The sequence below is a fragment of the Thunnus thynnus genome, chromosome 10 (assembly GCF_963924715.1).
Source record: "Thunnus thynnus chromosome 10, fThuThy2.1, whole genome shotgun sequence".
NCBI classification, from domain to species: domain Eukaryota; kingdom Metazoa; phylum Chordata; class Actinopteri; order Scombriformes; family Scombridae; genus Thunnus; species Thunnus thynnus.
Genome location: NC_089526.1, coordinates 6,699,923 through 6,717,479, shown reverse-complemented (window position 1 = coordinate 6,717,479; position 17,557 = coordinate 6,699,923). Strand labels below are relative to the sequence as shown.

The 17,557-nt window shown below is 39.8% G+C and overlaps 2 protein-coding genes across 2 annotated transcripts; one reads left to right on the top strand and one right to left on the bottom strand.

Moving 5' to 3' along the window:
• Window positions 1–1,491: 1,491 nt before the first annotated feature.
• Window positions 1,492–15,183, top strand: septin7b (septin 7b; the record flags this gene model as incomplete). Its single annotated transcript, XM_067600171.1, has 12 exons — window positions 1,492–1,626; window positions 2,799–2,899; window positions 3,063–3,197; window positions 7,286–7,403; window positions 8,197–8,289; window positions 8,405–8,501; window positions 8,845–8,896; window positions 9,139–9,267; window positions 10,168–10,188; window positions 11,823–11,958; window positions 12,849–12,991; window positions 13,880–15,183. Coding segments are annotated over 12 exons (1,200 nt in total), but the record flags the coding sequence as incomplete, so codon positions are not given.
• LOC137190919 (protachykinin) lies at window positions 14,958–16,485 on the bottom strand. The gene is made up of 5 exons (XM_067600653.1): window positions 16,167–16,485; window positions 15,831–15,933; window positions 15,723–15,746; window positions 15,548–15,604; window positions 14,958–15,459 (listed from the first exon to the last, which is right to left on the bottom strand). Exons 1-5 carry the CDS (start codon window positions 16,263–16,265, stop codon window positions 15,449–15,451), a joined length of 294 nt encoding a protein of 97 aa, XP_067456754.1. The 5' UTR covers window positions 16,266–16,485; the 3' UTR covers window positions 14,958–15,448.
• Window positions 16,486–17,557: the final 1,072 nt, after the last annotated feature.

The window sequence follows — 17,557 nt, the reverse complement described above, 5'->3', positions numbered from 1 at the left end:
GTTATTTGAATTAATATTGACTTCAGGTCCTTGACACTGTCTCCCAACCCACAAACATTCGGGTTGGATTTATCTAGAGCTGCGCTCAGCGAATCAAAAATGCAGACATTCTTTTAAAACTGTTGGATGTGGTGGTTGTCACCGGGCCAAGATCCTCCTCAGCTGATCAGTCCCTGTTTGGAGGGAAAATGTTTCCTCGGGTCAAAACCATTTCCTGTGGTGGGACCAACAGAATTTGTACCCGGCATGCCTCTAAGAATAGCGCATCTCCCGTTGCGTTCACAACACTTAGTAGGATTTTTGCTTACAGTACTGCTGATAAATTTCCATACATTGTAGTGAGCTGTTTCTTCATTGCTATTATTAGTCACTTACATGACAACAGCATCATAATAAGGCACTTGGATTTTGCCTGCTTCTATCCTCTTGCAGTGTCCCTTTTTAAAAAAATTTCTGGGTGGTGATCAAGCGGTCCGCTAAGCACTGTGAATGTTTCACTGTGCTTGCAACAAATAGCTTCATTTTGGGAATGATTACAGAAAAGAAAAAATGGCATTGTATCAAGCAACAAGGAAAGTAGAGAAGGTCCTCCGGGCTTGTTCGTAGTTAAATGCTTGCCATTGTTTTTATGGTATCACCCTCTTGCACGGACACACAATATTCAGCTTTTCTTGGCTCTGATGAGCTGTGAGCCCACATGTCCCCGCTGTGCAACGGAATGCGTCACTAGTGTGGTGTGAAAGAGGAAAGGAGGATGAAAGATGGAGGAAGGGAAGGAAGGAGATGGGACTGGTATTACCACCAGCGACTGGCACGTCTGTCCGTGCCTCACGAAACACATGACCCGACAACCTGTTCAGTTCACACATTGCAGAGCAGCTCTTTTTCACTCGGCCTGTCATCACTTCATATTTAACAAGCGCATACCCAGAACGCAGTTACACGCCATGCATAAAACGTGCAATAAACAAACGCTACAGTGCGAGCTCCTCACATTAGCCTTTGACTGTAGCTCTGGTGTAAATAGTGGCTCGTTAAATATTGACTTGTGGCCATCAGCCAAGACAGGCAGTGCCAGTGGTCATTTCCACTAATGATCCTTTTCATTGGGAGCTTGGAAACCAGGCACACAATGGCCAACCAAGCTTGAGAAGCCTCCCGGACCACACAGCCATTCAGTGGTACATAACATGAGTCATTGTCTGTGTTGTTTCCTTTGCCTTTTTACTGTTAACCCAAATGGTTTAATGTCTTGAGCAAATGTCAGTGTCGTCTCTGGATAGATACATGACCTTTGATTGTCTTCAGGATGTCAACTGTGATCTTTGTGTGTGTGTGTGTGTAGAATACAGAGGGGGTTGGCATACATTTGTTTGGCATACATACGTTTTGTAATATACATTTTCAGTTTTTTATCTCAAGTAATGCAATGCTTTTACAGACAGGCCGAAATTCTAACCATACAAGTCACAATTGGTGCGGAAATATTGATTTGTCGTCTCATTTTGCTTTTTTCCAGGTGAGTCAGGGTTGGGAAAATCCACATTGATCAACTCTCTGTTCCTAACGGACCTGTATTCATCAGAGTATCCTGGACCTTCACATCGAATCAAAAAGACTGTACAGGTACATTTTTAGCAAAATGAGTTAAAATCGCACACAGGCACCAATCTTTTTTAGATACTGCGCTAACTAGACAAAGTAGCAGAGTTTTAAAAACTGCACAGTTCAACGCTGTTACATTTTGACTACGGCTGGGAAGATTCTCTACCCTACAAAACAGCTTCGGCAGGCATCCAAACCATCATTTTGAAGTCTTATTTTAAAATGTGACCAGATTGTGGCCGCATAACCAACAGATAGAGATTCTGTACGGTCTCACAGCACATCTGTGTCACTGACATATATATGCCCACTTAATTATCAGTTTGTTTTCATGTGTTCTCAGTCATATAGCTGCCAAGCAGATCAGCTGCCGCAGAGTCTTTTAAGATAAATACAGTGATGTTAAACTTAGCGGTTTGTCGGTTAAGTCACAGCAGCTGCTGAAGCCCTAACAAACATAACGAATACATAATTTAATACAATCAACATAACATGATCATTATATTGTGATTTAAAGTGTTACGATTCTAGAGAACCAGCTTTATTGAAATCCTTCTTAACTCACCATACTTGATGCCAACTGATTTAGTCCCATTTTTTGACATCAAAACCATTTGGATATAATAAGTGGATGAGAATTATGGGGGTTTTGTGAGAAAGCTCTCAGATAAGATGGGAAGATTTATTGTTATTTTTGGATTTTTATAAAATTGTTGTGGCTCCCTGAACAGCTGATTTAATTTGATAAAATACTTTTGACAATGATGAGCTTTGATTGACTCTTGGAAGATATGCGGTAAATATCTCCACATGGTTTAAACAAGCCAGACTCGCTGTCAGCTACTGCCATAAACGCCCTTATCTTCATTTTCCCTAATTACACAAAGTTGTCCTGAATCTTAAGTGCCTCAAGTGCTGAGCTTTATCTGTCTGGCTCTTGACTGACAGCATCGCTATCTCCAGATGCTTGTGTGCTTTTTCTGGTTTCTCAGCATAGTTACCTAATAGCATAGTGTGAGACGGCGTGTTGCTACACGCTGCTAGCGTCAGATGTTTTCTATGTGAAACATATGATGCTATTAGCTTACTGTGATATTGATTTTACACCCTTCCTTCTATGTTGTGTTTTTCATTTTTAAATTTATGCTGTGTTGCTACTGAAACACTGCCTGTCATTCTTTCTCCTGTGTCAGGTGGAGCAGTCCAAAGTTTTAATAAAGGAAGGCGGTGTCCAACTGCTGCTCACAATAGTTGACACCCCAGGGTTCGGAGATGCTGTCGACAACAGCAACTGGTAAGTATCCCCCCCCCCCATGCTTCATCTCAGCACAGATAATATTGCTTCATTCAGATTTCCAAAACTTCTACCGAGGCCTAAAGCTAACCGTTCACCTCTCGTCATTCAGCGGTCTTTCTGCATCTTCATCTTAATGGAAGCTTTGTTTTGTGTCGTGCAGCTGGCAGCCAATCATCGACCACATAGACAGCAAGTTTGAAGACTACCTGAACTCAGAATCGCGGGTGAATAGAAGACAGATGCCTGACAGCCGAATCCACTGCTGCCTGTACTTCATAGCCCCCTCGGGACACGGGTGAGTCTGGGAGACAAATGCATATAAAGACCAAAAAAAAAAACCCAACCTTTTTTTGTGGGCGCTTTTATTAGGAGCATGCCACAGCGATTGTGTAGTTAGTACGGTGCTGTCTCAGTGGGACTCAAGCTCTTAAATGTCACCGCCTTGATCAATACAAAGAAAGAGGATGGAAGTAAGGACTCTAAATATGACTCAAGAAAGGAAAAGGTTGGAAGAGTGAACAGTGAGAGGAAATGAGTTTAAAAAAGAAGGGAAATGAGGGGGTCGCCAGTGCCCAAAAGGTCAGAGGGCAGGTTTGTGACTGGAAGGGAAAGTTGCTGGTTGGGATCCCTGAACTGTCTGGAAAGTCTAGAGACGGATAGCAAGTAAAGCTTTTCCTCCCGTAGTATTTTCAGCAAGGTGCTGATCCGTCAACTGCCTCAGGAACAGCTCAGTGGTCAACAGCACCGAGCTGTGGTCATGCTGGGCAGCTCCTGACTGTGTGTGGTAAATGTGTGTTGTTTTACTCCTACAACTACTCCCCCCTGGCCACTGCTGTAAACGATAATGTGAGAGTGAGTCTCGTCTTGTAAAAATAAGAGTTTAAACTCGAAGGCTTGTAAAAGGGGAAGGGGGGAGGGGGGAGGATGTTGGCAAAATTCCCATCAGGTGATACAGATCGTTAAATGTTTCAAAAGAGATGACTGTGTGGAATTTTGATGGTAATGTTTATTATTCACGAGCCACCAGGTTCTTCTATAGGTACACGACAGCTCTGATGTGCTCATCTGCTTTTCTCACAAGAAGTGTACGAGTCTTTTTTGGAATTCAGTCAAAGAGCAAAACGTGTGGGAGTTGTGAAAGTGAGAAAAAAAGAGGCTTCAAGCACTTATTTCCTGTTGCTAGTATTTGATGAATAACATATTTAAATACAAGTATGGGTTTAAAGGAGACATATCATTCACATTTCTAAGTCCATACTTTTAGTCTGGGATTCTACTGGAACATCTTTGCATGATTTACAGTTCATAAAACTTCTTATTTATCTTATACTGGTCCTTTTATGCAGCTCCTCAGTTCAGCCTCTGTCTGAAGCAGGCTGTTTTAGCTCCTGTCTCTTTAAGGCCCCCCCTTCTGATGAACCCACTCTTTTCTAACTGGTTAGGCAACATAAACAAACAAAATTACTAAGATTTCACTTCTTTTTCCCGTTCTTTACACAAAATGGCAACTTGTCAAAAACATCCGTTCATGTTCAAGCCAAAATCAGCTCTGGATTTTGAGAATGGACAACATGAACAGCCTTAGCAACAAAGATTACAGAACTGATGACCCATTACGGGCATGTACGTCAAGCTGATGTCATCTTGTCGGGAAAGTTTTTAAAAAAAAACATTGCAAACAAAACATTGAGAGCAGACTGAAGCCCTGGTTTTTGTCTTGCAGGGAACATTTTTACATACATTCACCTCAAGTTTTGGAACTTTGACCATCTTTAAGATAGACATCAGACATATAATACATCCCCCTTTAAATTTATATTGATATGAAAGCTTGCTCCTGGCCAAGGCTCTTGATGTTTTAAAAATATACTGGAGCATAATGGAGTAAATGGGAGTATTTGCTGTTTGGCGTTGTAGGTCTGGATAGTGTTGTTTGTGTCTGCTGTGTAGAGCTGCTCAGTTTGCAAGTGTGCAAATGCACACGGCGTACTGACATGCCCTTAATGCTGTTGACTTACTGTAAACAACAAGAAGAAGAAATCTCTGTCCTCCTCTTTGTCCTCATTTTTCTTCTCCTTTTTTTTTTAGTATGTCCGACCTTTATGCGACATTGTGTTTGTGCAAGCTTGTCCTCTGTACCCGGACAAGGAGTACTTTTTAGCCTTGAGGATGGGCAGCATATGTTCTCAGACAAACACAGACACACACACACATCCCCTCGTAACACCAGCCGACTGCTCTCACACAGCAGCACAATGACCTCCATCACCGAGAGACAATCTGGATATTGAGCTCACAGTCGAACTATGGTGACTGGTTTTCCTACAGCGTTGGTGGTGGAGGAGGGATGACTCATTAAGGAAAATAATCACCCACATCCATTCTCCATTAAATCAATAATCACGGCCTTTTCCAAAACTGTGGTTGAACCCCAATAAAAGAGCTTATTGTTGGGACATTGTGAACATCAGGTAGGGCCCTGTGATTTCCATGGAAAGCACAGACGGAATCGCAGAATTTGATAATAAAACTGGAATCAAATGTAAAATGTGGAACATCGTTAATTTGCCAAAATGTGGATGCAATTTATAAAAGTCAGGGTTTTCCCAACCATAATAAGACTAAGGCACAGTGTCCAAGCCAAATGAACAGAAAAAAAAACACTATGCTGAAAGTCTCTACTGTGTTTAGCTGTGATTTATGGTTTTTATTTATCCATTACCACACGATTAGACACTCTTTCTGATGACAAAATGTCCTTAAATCATAAAGCCCAGAATTCAGAGAAATCAAAACAGAAAACATGGGATTTTGGGGGGAAAAAAATAAAACCGAATCTGGAAAAAATTTAAAATGGATTTCATATGACCCTGATTAGGCAGTAAGTTTATTTTGTGTGTAAAGACACATGTTGTCTCAATACACACAAAAAAAGAAAGAAAGAAAACAATTACATACATAAGAGAAGATCATCAAAATGTAATACATTTAAAAACAAAAATGCATGTCCAAACAGCAAGTAAAGATTTTATTGCTTATTGTGAATAAGGAGCAAAAAACCAGAACAAGATGGCAAGAAGTCAGGATCACTGTTGAGAGAATTTCAGATCTGATACAGCACATTTTGAATTTTAACCTTTCGATAATAATATACTGAATATCTGTTGATATATATTATGAAACACTGTATTTGTTCTGTTCTGTTTCTTGTGGTTTTACTGCACGTTGCTCATTGTTAAAAAAATGAGTTCATGTTGGCTAGATTTTTGTTTTCTAACTAAATGTGACAATTTGGGAAATTATGTGCTTTTTTAGGGTTGATATCACTTCCTTCTGAGTGAAGACATTGTTTAGCTGAGGCTGATGGGTACTGAATCACATGACGGTTGATGTTTTTGGGTTTTTTCCATTGTAGCTTGACAACAGCACGTTCCTGTGGTCAGTTTAGGTCAAAGTAGGGAAAAACAGACCTTCATGTTTGTTTTGTTTATCGTACTTAATACATAATTTATTAGTATCCTTTTGACTTAGATGTTACTGATACAATACATCGGTGAAATATTAATATCATCCAACATTCAGCAATGAACTGTCAGTGTAATTACTGCAGTACAAAGGGCACGCTGATGTTTTAGTGACTTCTCGACAGACCAACTGTCTCTATTTACCATCTGGTTTATCATAAAAGGTTATCATAAACGTTGTGTATGCAACACCATTAATTATGTCGCCTGTTAATACTGATCTTCAATGTATTCTTCCTCTTTTAATCTGATAGATAGAGAAGGAGTCACTATCAGCCGTTGGATTCAGGTTTTCTTAAGAGCGTCAGTGCAGCACTGCGTTGTGTATTGACCTGCATGGCTGTTGGCTACATGACAAAAATGCATCCCACTCTACCCACTAAAAACAAATTCTGCTTCAGGGCAGATTTCAGGATGTTTCCACTGTGCCTTAAGAGAATCAAATGAAGATGAGATTATATTTTATATGAAAAATAAGACGTATAACACAGAAACTGAAACTCAAGTCACGTCATGTTACTTATCCAGCTCAAAAAACAGCCAAGAATAGCTGCGCTTTCTCACGACTACAAGGTCATTTTCTTAGACATAACAAACATCAGTCAAGCGTTGCTGATACATTTCTATATTTGGTGTAGCTCCACTTATCCTTTAGCTGTCTAAGGAAGAGCTAATGACACTAGCTATACTTAAATCCGACAGACAGTCAACCCCAAACTATCCTATTTCCTCCTGTTGTAACACAGGACTAAACACCACAACTGTTGGTACAGCTGGTACAGTTTTTAAAGTATCAAAACTAGGTACAGATTAATCCAATACAGTTTAACAGTAAAACTGTGTCTTTATCTCTCTGCAGATTGAAGCCCTTGGACATCGAGTTCATGAAACGGTTGCATGAGAAAGTCAATGTCATCCCGCTGATCGCCAAAGCAGACACCCTCACCCCAGAGGAATGCCAACAGTTCAAGAAGCAGGTCAGTGGTTTCCACAGCTGCATACTACAGCAGAAAAAGTATCCTGAAGGCTTTTTTCTTGTTGTGGTCTTCGGTACAATGGCAACGCTGTGCGTCACGAAGCAAAGCCAAGTTAAAAGTACAAAAAAAAAACACCTTCTTTGGTTTTTACAGCTGTTTGTACAACAATGGTCAGTATGTCCTGCACTGTGGAAGGTTTTTCTGTAAAATACACAGGATAGATGTTAAAAACTAGAATTTTCCTCTTTGCTTTTGTGGGACATACTGAACTTTGAGTTGAGATCAAGTCATTTTAAATGAGGAAAGCATCAAGTAACATTAAAATCATCATTTTTAAAACAGATGAGAAAAAGATGACAAACAAAAGGGCATCTCTACGTTAAAAACCCAGTATGAAGTCACTATATTAGCACTAGATAGAAAACTGAAAGCTGCATTTAAACTACAGTAAACATTGTGTTGCATCTAGTTTCACGTTTTTAAGTTGTTGTACTGAAGTAATAAACTATGAATTTGTCATCAGCTTTACAGATGTGACTCAAAAAGCCAAATCAACATTCCTGAACAGCAGAGTATGGAGAGCATGTGACCACAGAAATGTACCATTATGTGACAGCGCATACAGAATCATATGATGATGTCTCAACTGAAAGCATCATATACTTCAGCTTTAAAGCAAGAATTGATTAAGATTGATTTAGATTAAATTACTTGCTTGCTCAACATCAGACTATGGTGGTACCTGTTTAGTATCTACCAGAAGTCGCTAAAAGTTCTCCTCTTTTCTTTCTAGATCATGCGGGAAATCCAAGAGCACAAAATCAAGATCTACGAGTTCCCCGAGACGGATGACGAAGAAGAGAACAGGCTGGTGAAGAAGATCAAGGTACTGTGTGTCACCTGCTGGGTCCACGTATCATATTACAGCAGTGAGCTCATTTGTTATAAAACTAGACTCATACACTTGTGTTAACTTATACCAAATGTTCTTCTTTTGCCAGGACAAGTTGCCGCTAGCTGTGGTAGGAAGCAACACCATCATCGAGGTGAACGGCAAGAGGGTCAGAGGGAGACAATACCCCTGGGGGGTTGCAGAAGGTATGAATGATAAGTTAGTTGAATATCACCACACACACATGCAATTAAAGAAACAAAGAAGTTCATTATCTAAACTAATCTGGGCAGCTGATAAAAACAATAAAGGACTTCAACCCCAAGTATAATAAAGATAAGAGTGTTGTGTACTTATCCAACATGTACGAACGTCTCTAAACATCATGGCCGGACAGCATTCGTCATTGTCGTACAGTGTTAAATGCATCACAGTGAAAGGGTTTCTGGTGTTTGGTGTCCAGGATACAAACAAGATTACATATTTATATTCTGATAATTTGCTAATATATTAAGTATAAAGACTGACTTCTTGTTTTTTCCCTCCTAGTTGAAAACAGTGACCACTGTGACTTCACCATCCTCAGGGATATGCTCATCAGGTACTAAAAATACAACAAGGATAAGGAATCTATATCAAGTACACTGAATAAATACTTCAATCAGACAGCCAGTTGATAAAAGGCTGTTTAAGTGGTTTCTGAGGAAAGCAGTGCAGAGTCTTTGATAGTAGAAAGTGTTTTATCTATGAAAGGGTTGATTCATATTATTGTTTGACTGTGTTTTTAGTGTTACTCAGAGAGCATTTTAAAATATTTCAAATTCTATGTTCGTCCTTCCCCAGAACTCACATGCAGGACCTGAAGGACGTGACAAACAACGTCCATTATGAAAATTACCGCAGCAGGAAGCTGGCTGCTGTCACCTACAACGGAGTGGACAACAACAGGGCTAAAGGACAACTGTCCACCAAGTAAGTCCTGGACTCTGAACACTGGAGACAGTGGTTGTAGTGGAATACAGGCAGGTCAAGTCTGCTTTGAAATCGTGCTGTCTTGATTATTAAGATTGAGAATTGAACAGAAGAGGAACTCCTACATCAGTCTCTAGTTTATTAAGCTAATTTACAAGCCTATGAAAGTGTGGGATATTACTGTATCACCAAATTTTTACAGGTACAGATGTTGCAAATAAGTAGTTAAAACTACATGTGTCATCTCATTTTATATATGTTTGATAAAATGTGTTTTGTGGGCTTTAGATATTGTGTTAATCTGAGTAGGATTCATTCATAAAGCAACACGACTGACGTGTGGCCTGTAGAAAGTGATCACAGGTGTTTTCACATTACTTGCTCTTATCTCAATCATGTATTTAGATTCAAAGCAACCGGATATAAGCGAGTTGAAGGTTCATTATTTCATTCATTTGTCCCGTTGGTCTCCTGCTCGCACACTCAAGCACTCAAAGTCGTAGCCCCTCGCCGGACTACTTTGCACACAAATATGCAAAGCGTAATTCAAAGCACCATGCTGCTTCCTCACTCACGTAGTCACAAACAGCCGGCTAATACACTAAACTAAAGTTCCAGCTCTTCAGCCGAGCAGAAGCCTCACACCGCTGATGCTAACGTGCAGCTGCTAATGTATTTGACACCCAGCTCACAAAGCCCACATTGTTATTTTTTCCACGCTTTCTTTTTTTTTTTTTTCCATTTGCAGCGTAAAGTAGTATGAATCACACAACACGGACTGTAGTTTCATTTCAGTGCATGACCTCATCATCGCATGCTGTGTGTGTGTGTGTGTGTGTGTGTGCGTGCGTGTTTGTGTGTGTGTGTGTGTGTTTGGTTGTATGTGTTTTTATTTTTTAGACTTGACACAGTTGAAGGAATGTAAGTGGTCTTTTTTTTGTTGTTTTCGTTCACTTATTTTTCAGCCCCTTGTTTCAGATGTTCATTCTCTGTATCCTTCCTCTGTTCAACCTCTTTTGGCTGCGTCATCTCTCCTCTCCTGTTGACTAGACTCTGCTTTCCCCTTCAACTTCCCCGCCCCGCCCCCCCACCCTGTTAGCAGAAGTTTCCAGGAGCAGCAGCGGGAGGAAAACTGTGAATTGCCACACTTCCTTATGTATCTTATTTGAAGGCTTAACTTTGTTTTTTTCCCTCCACTGGTATATTCATATTCGCTGCTTTTCACCTGCCGCTGCTAGTAGCCCTGCTTGGATTGATAACGGAGACCTGCACATGAAGTGTTCGGAGAGGTTACCAGCATTTATGAGATACACAATCATGTTAAAATGAAAGCAGTCCACTTTAAGTTAAGTTCCTGTCACTCATCTGTTATAATAAGTATAAAACTATTAAGTCTTATCATCACACCTAGCCTCTCTATATGGCTTTCCTCCTACTTTCTTCAGATATTATCAAGTACTTCCTTGTCTGTTAGCCTCACTTTATTAGTAACAAATTGCTGTGTATTTACCCTAAAATGGTTAAAGGATTACTACAAAGCCTAACCTTTAAACTTTAATATCAGGAGACGTAGAAATATACTAAAAAATGACGTCTCAGACAAACATAAACCCAAAATTTATGGCATAACGTGGTTTAAAGATTGTATAGTTTCCTCTTGTTCCTTCCTGAGCACAAAAAATGAGGATAAATCAGGCATCACTCCTCCAACATATCCCTCATAATCACAGGTAACCTCTCCGCATATTTCATTTCATGACGGGTCTCTGCTCACTCGTACTGCAACGAAACATCCCGGTGTTAGCTTTACTAACATTTAACCCGCCACCTGCACTCCACCTGTCAGTGTTCACAGGTTCCTTTTGCATTAGCTTTCGGGTCCTCCTCCTGGTTCTCAGAGATGTTTAAACGGTTGTTTGAGGTTTCCTGTTCCTGTCACAGCCTTGTCGGATCCCGTCATTCCTAAAAACTGAACCTCTTCCTGTCTGTTTTCCTCCTGTACCCCGACATTGTCGTATTCCCGGGGGGAAACGAGGGCTTATAATGTTGTCACGATACAATTCAAGACAAACAAAGTAAAAACATCAAACTTGTCTTCAACAATGGTTTTAAAGTCAGTTTCTTGTCTTCTGATGACTCTGGAAGAGAAAGAAATCTGCCAGTTTAAATGGACTGGGATCCAGTTGGCATGTTTTCAGGTGTTTGACCTGACTTCCCCTCTTTAAAACCAGAATCCGGCTCTTTCTGTTCTTCTCCTCCTACTCCTCCTCCTCCTCCTTTCCCTTCTGTCATCTTTTTTTTCTCTCTTGTAAAGTATTCCAATGTGCATGACCTCAAGAGCAGATGCTGACATGGATTTCAGTTTTCAGAACAAACTGGGTGAAATTTGTCAGCTTGTTAAACTAAATTAAGTAGTTTTTTATTAATGTTGATACTGCTATCGTGACAACGCTAACAATAGGTGGCATTACTGTTCCTTATTGATGAGTAAACCAGTGCTAGTGCTCGTCTAAATCTGTGTGTGTGTGTTTTTTTGTGCGTTTCTCTCCGTACAGGAGTCCTCTGGCCCAGATGGAGGAGGAGAGGCGAGAGCACGTGACTAAAATGAAGAAGATGGAGATGGAGATGGAGCAGGTGTTTGAGATGAAAGTCAAGGAGAAAGTGCAGAAGCTCAAAGACTCTGAAGCAGAGGTAAAAAAACACACACACACACACACCTGGGTTAATAAATATCACAGGTCATGCCCTGGTGAAGTTACTCATCGCTGTCTGGGCCCATTCCTTCCTCTTGTGCAGACATGTTTCAGCAGTTACAAGTGTGAGTGTCTAAATGAAGGTTGTGTTTGTCAGTTCCCGCTTTTGTGAGCGTCTGTTTTATGTCTCTGAAATTGTTTATTTAAATAAAAGAGCGTGTGTGTGTGTGTATGTGAGCTGCCGACTGTAGCACTGCCTGTAAGGGATACAAGTAATCCTTTGTTCCTATTTCCATGAGTTTAGATTATTGCAGCAAAATGAAATTGCATCACAGCATGTACATTACGAAATATATTCAGATAAGGGAAACATTGAAGATATGAAAGAAGTTCCTTGTTACGTAAAAAGTGTGTAGAAGCAGAACAATTATAGATGTATCAATAATTAAAATGACTTGTTTGTTTCTTGTACAGCATGCTGATCTGGGACAATTTAAATTAAACATAAAAATATAAAAGATAGAAGATCAAGTCAAAGCCAGAATTGAAGCTTAAAATAAATAAATGTAATGTTAATCATACTTTCATGTGAATTTAATGATAACTTGCAATGTTATTTCTCTTGAGGTAAAAAAACAAAACAGTCTGTTCATGCATTTTCCATAATCTTAATTTGTTTTTAAGCTTGGAAGTATTACAGCTCAGTGAGCCTCTTACAATATCGTCTGTTTAAAGGTTTCTCTCTGCATTCATTATAACTGAGGAGAGTATTGTATTGTATAAAAAGCTCTGTAGTTCACATGTTTTGCAGTTTATGTGCTGTGTTCAGTTTTTCGACCGGTGCTTTTGAGTATAAATTACGTCTTCCTCCGTCTGGTGTCTCTGTAGCTTCAGCGACGTCATGAGCAGATGAAGAAGAACCTGGAAGCTCAGCACAAGGAGCTGGAGGAGAAGAGACGCATGTTTGAGGATGAGAGAGCAAACTGGGAGGCCCAGCAGCGCCTGGAGCAGCAGAAACTGGAGGCCTCCAGGTACCACCGACTCTCACCGTCACTCGTTACTCTTTTTATGGTTCAGCTGTCTGTTTTAATAAACCCAAGTGTGTGCGTTTAAGATTTCAGAATACGCACAAATTCATGCACTGTTGGGTTTACATAGTAGTAGCAGTCAAACGTTTGGACACACCGAACGTTTGTCCAAACTTTTGACTGCTGCTGTAGATCAAAAGTCGCTCATGTCAGTGGAGGGTAAATAATCCATCCATCCCATCTGACCCATTTGTAGGAGAATGTTTCATTTTACATTGAAAATGGGGCTGACACAATTCTGGATTGAACACAACCTTTAAATCTTGATTAGTTATCAGCAACAGAGTGTGGACAAAATAACAGATATGTAACACCAGTCCAAAACAAAATCACTACATCAAAGAGAGATCAGTTTATTGCTCTGGTATTTTGTGATGGACATGTGTTTTTAATTTAGACTTCTTTCATAGACAAACAAATTAAGAATCATTCTTTGATTAACTCATTCTGAAAATAAAATCAGTTGCATGCCTGTAGACCAGTTACACTCACGCTGCGGGTCGTGAGATGATCACAAAATTTAATTTATTACTTCAGATATTTCTCTAAACTTTGCTTTTTTTTTACTTGTGAATTTCTGGATAATTTTACCACTTCAGGCCTTCCAAAATTATTCAGATTCAAACTAGGAAGAAGAATCACTCTGTACTGAACTGGTCGTAGACGTCTTGTTTAGCTATATACTGTATATAACATATATGTAGGAATACAGCATATCAATGCATCAACTCAATAGTGTAATTCATTAAATGTACAAAGTGATGTTTGTAGAGCTGATTGAACAGCTGATTTAAATGAAGTCACTGATTGTGTGTGTTTCCTCTTCTGCAGGACTCTGGAGAAAAACAAAAAGAAAGGCAAGATCTTTTAAAAGACAGTCGGCAGGACCACCCCAACTCAAGTTAATTTTGTTTGCCAACGTTGCCGGTCAGGACACCAGCGTGTGGCACTGACACCCCCACCCCATCCCACCCCATCCCATCATCTTTCCCCTTTCTTCCTCCCTCCCCCTCTCTTCCTCCTCCTCTCTTCCTCCTCCTCCTCCTCCTCCTGCTCTGTCTGCCAGCACAGCTGTGTTCCTGCTCCCAGCCACTAGAGGGAGTACTGGGGGTATATGTGGGTGTGTGTGTGGGGGGGGGGCGGGGTGGAGGGGGGGTCTGCATGTACAGTCAGAACCGCCACCACAGAGCCCCCTCGCTGCTTCGGGACTCATCATCATCAAAGAATGTGTTTACCTTAACAACAGAAAAAAAAGTAACCCCATTTTAGAAAAGGCCAAACCCATATTATTATTTTAATTATTATTGATGTTATTATTATATTATTATTATTATTGTTGTTGTTATTACTGAATACTGTCCCCGCCCCCACCTGCTGCTCTCTTTTCCTCCCAAGGTTGCTTTTAAATGACTGATGTGTCTGACTGTTGTACAATCAAGTTCTGGTGAATTGTATTTGTTTACAGGAAAGACAGTAAGAGTATTTGAACATTAACCTGATCTTCCATCATGTATCGAAGCAAGAAGAAGAAGACAAGGCATTAACTAATCCTTTCTGTTTTGTTTTGAGTGTACCCAGTAAACCTTTTAACCTGCCTCCTATCAGTGCAACAGCCTAAAAAAAAAAGAAACGGTGTCAACAGAAAAACCTGAAAGTAAGAAAAATCAATAAAATGCACCTTGGGCCTTTTTATAGATTCAAATAATGGCTAAAGCTTCTTATTTCTGAAACGTAACGCTTTCGTTTTCCTCTGTATTTAGCTATCTCCACTAGCCTTGGACCACCATTTATAATGTCATAAGTGTTATATTTCACTTTAGTTTATTTTTATATATACCGAGCCAGCTGAAGTAATAACTTCTTTTGTATGTTTAGAAAATCCTCAGAGACTCAAGAGCAGCGTCCACTGTTTATAAAAAAAATATACTTTCATATATAACAGTGATCCTGGACGCAGAAAAAAAACAAAAAAAAACAACCTAAACAAACCCAACAACAATATTTCTGTCACTGCGAACAGTGAGAAATGAAGAGTCAACACCACATTTTGCTTTGGCTATGTACTCCATCTCTGTATTTTTAATTTTATTTTTCATTTGTATTGTACAAAGTCACTTAATAAACCTGTGATGATATTGAGGAGTGAGGTGGGTTTATTATGGAAACTTAACACTCATTGTGAGGTGGTGATTTAACACATTATTTAATATAATTACAATATTACTGTTAAAACTGTAATGCATGTTTTTTCACCACTAGATGGCACTGTTTGACCAAATGTTATCAGCATTGGCGGTAGTGTCACAACTCTTATGAAACATGGCATGACAGACAAACCAAAAAAAACCTTTAGTAGTCAGTCTGAAATGAGAAACTTGGATCCTCAGTCATCTGTGCAGCTCACAGGGCTCCTGCAGGGATGAAATCAGCTGTTACCAGGCAGATTTCCACTGAAATGTCCCTTCAGTATATTTAATGTCGCTGCTGGAAGTGTCCTACCTTGATCATCAAAGCTCCTTTTACCCATCAGACCCACAAAGGTTTGAAATTTATGCCCTGTGGGATGAAACTTTTGTTAAAATGAGACATTCATCACCGCTGCTTAATTCCTTTATCCAATTCCTGCACCTTATAATTGACATTTTAATACTGAAGTCTTGCAAATAATACTTACGTTTACGTGCTGCACGCGTCTTTGCTGTTTGGGAGGAAAGAAATACAATGAGTAATCTGTGTTCCTTTCATATATTTACTCATTTAAAAAGGCATCAGAGACCCTCACCAGAGTCTTTCTTCCCCGAGAGCCCGAGATATCGGCGTGGTCCTGGTTTTCTGTTCATTCTCATTACTATACCTTGAATTAGTTCAGAGTCTGGCCATTTGTTCTTGCGTGAAAGAGAAAGCGCAAAGAAGTACTGCGTGATTATCTTAAAGACAAATGTATTGGGAGTAAATAATCTCATTTTAGCAAGAGCTGATAGCGTAAAAGATTGTCCAGTTGTTCTGAGTTTAAAGACTTTTCCATCTTTTCATCTTTGGAGAAACACCAGGTGCCTAAAAATACGTTATTCATGAATGGGGAAAAAACAATAATTTACAAATGTGTGAAAAGTCTTACCTCTCTGATGGTTTCTCTCCAGTTCTCAGCATCCATATCTTGACAGAAAACATTTGTTAGAAGAAGGACAACTATCAAAACGAGTTTAATTATCTCCATTGCAGCCTGTGCGTAATTTCACCCAAATGCCTCCACACAAAAATACAGACTCTGGATCTTTTTAGTCTGGATTAAAACTAATCTGCGTGCAGGTGCACCTCACTGCTGGATTAGTTTTTAAATGCTGATACAGACAACAACGGCGAGTCTTCTCTGATAATGTGCCATGGGGGGGTCCTCTAACGCACCTTTCGCGCTCATAGTGCCTTTACGCACAGCTGGAGTGGGTGATGTGATTAGCCTATCCTGTGTGAGTCACAGAGATACATTTGTTGACTGTTGCTGTTATAATCATGTGAAAATTATTATGACCTTAATGCGCTTGGTTCATGGAAATGTCACATTGGACTTTGAGTTTCTGGAATACTGTGATGGGCACTATATGGCTCAAAATGCTAGAGGTTATGTGGTCGCTGTACAGGGTGATAAACCAACTCTGCATAGACAGTTAGGACTTTAACTGTCTCCAGTCAACAATGTGTTTTTCTGCTCGTTCCTTCAGTTGGATATTTGAGCTTCACTGACCAGAATGATCTATGTCCAGAGTTTGGTTGTTTTCATCTGTTTAAAGAAGAAAGTTTCTCTTTGGTCACAGAAAATCTGAGTTTAATGTACTTATGAGCATGATTTGTGACATCACAACAATTTTGGAGCCAACTGGGGTCCAGTATGCAACTTACACAAGTGTGATGTGGAAACTTAAAGCCTCCAGTACACATATGGACTTATAGGAGACATGTTTTGAAGTGTGAAATATTTGCATCTTCATATATTCTGGACTTTTCAAAGAAGGAGAAAGAGTAGATGATGTTTTAAGGTCAGTTTGTAAGGATGTGATTGAACTTTTTTTGTGGAAAAACCATGTCAGACACAATTTATTATCCAAAATGTCCAAAATATCCAAATTATCTTTAAAATGTCAGAGCAAATGACTCAACCCAAGAGCAAAACTGACATTATGTCCCATTCAGAATGAAGAAGAACGAGGAGAAAATAACACAAGTGATAAGCTCTCAAAATTGTATTTAGGCCTAATAAGTTCTTCAGTAAGATTGTAACTAGGGATGCACGATATTATCGGCACGTCATCGATATCGTTGATAAAAGCTCTAAAATGAAATATCGGCATTGGCGAATTCTGCCAATTATGAGAGGCCGATAAACTGAAAACAGATTTGTGTATCAGAACTTTGTTTTTTCTTCTTTCCTCTCCCATTAATCATCTCACGACCCCTCAGATCTATCTGGTGACCCTTTGGAGGGGCCCGACGCCCTAGGTTGGGAACCACTGA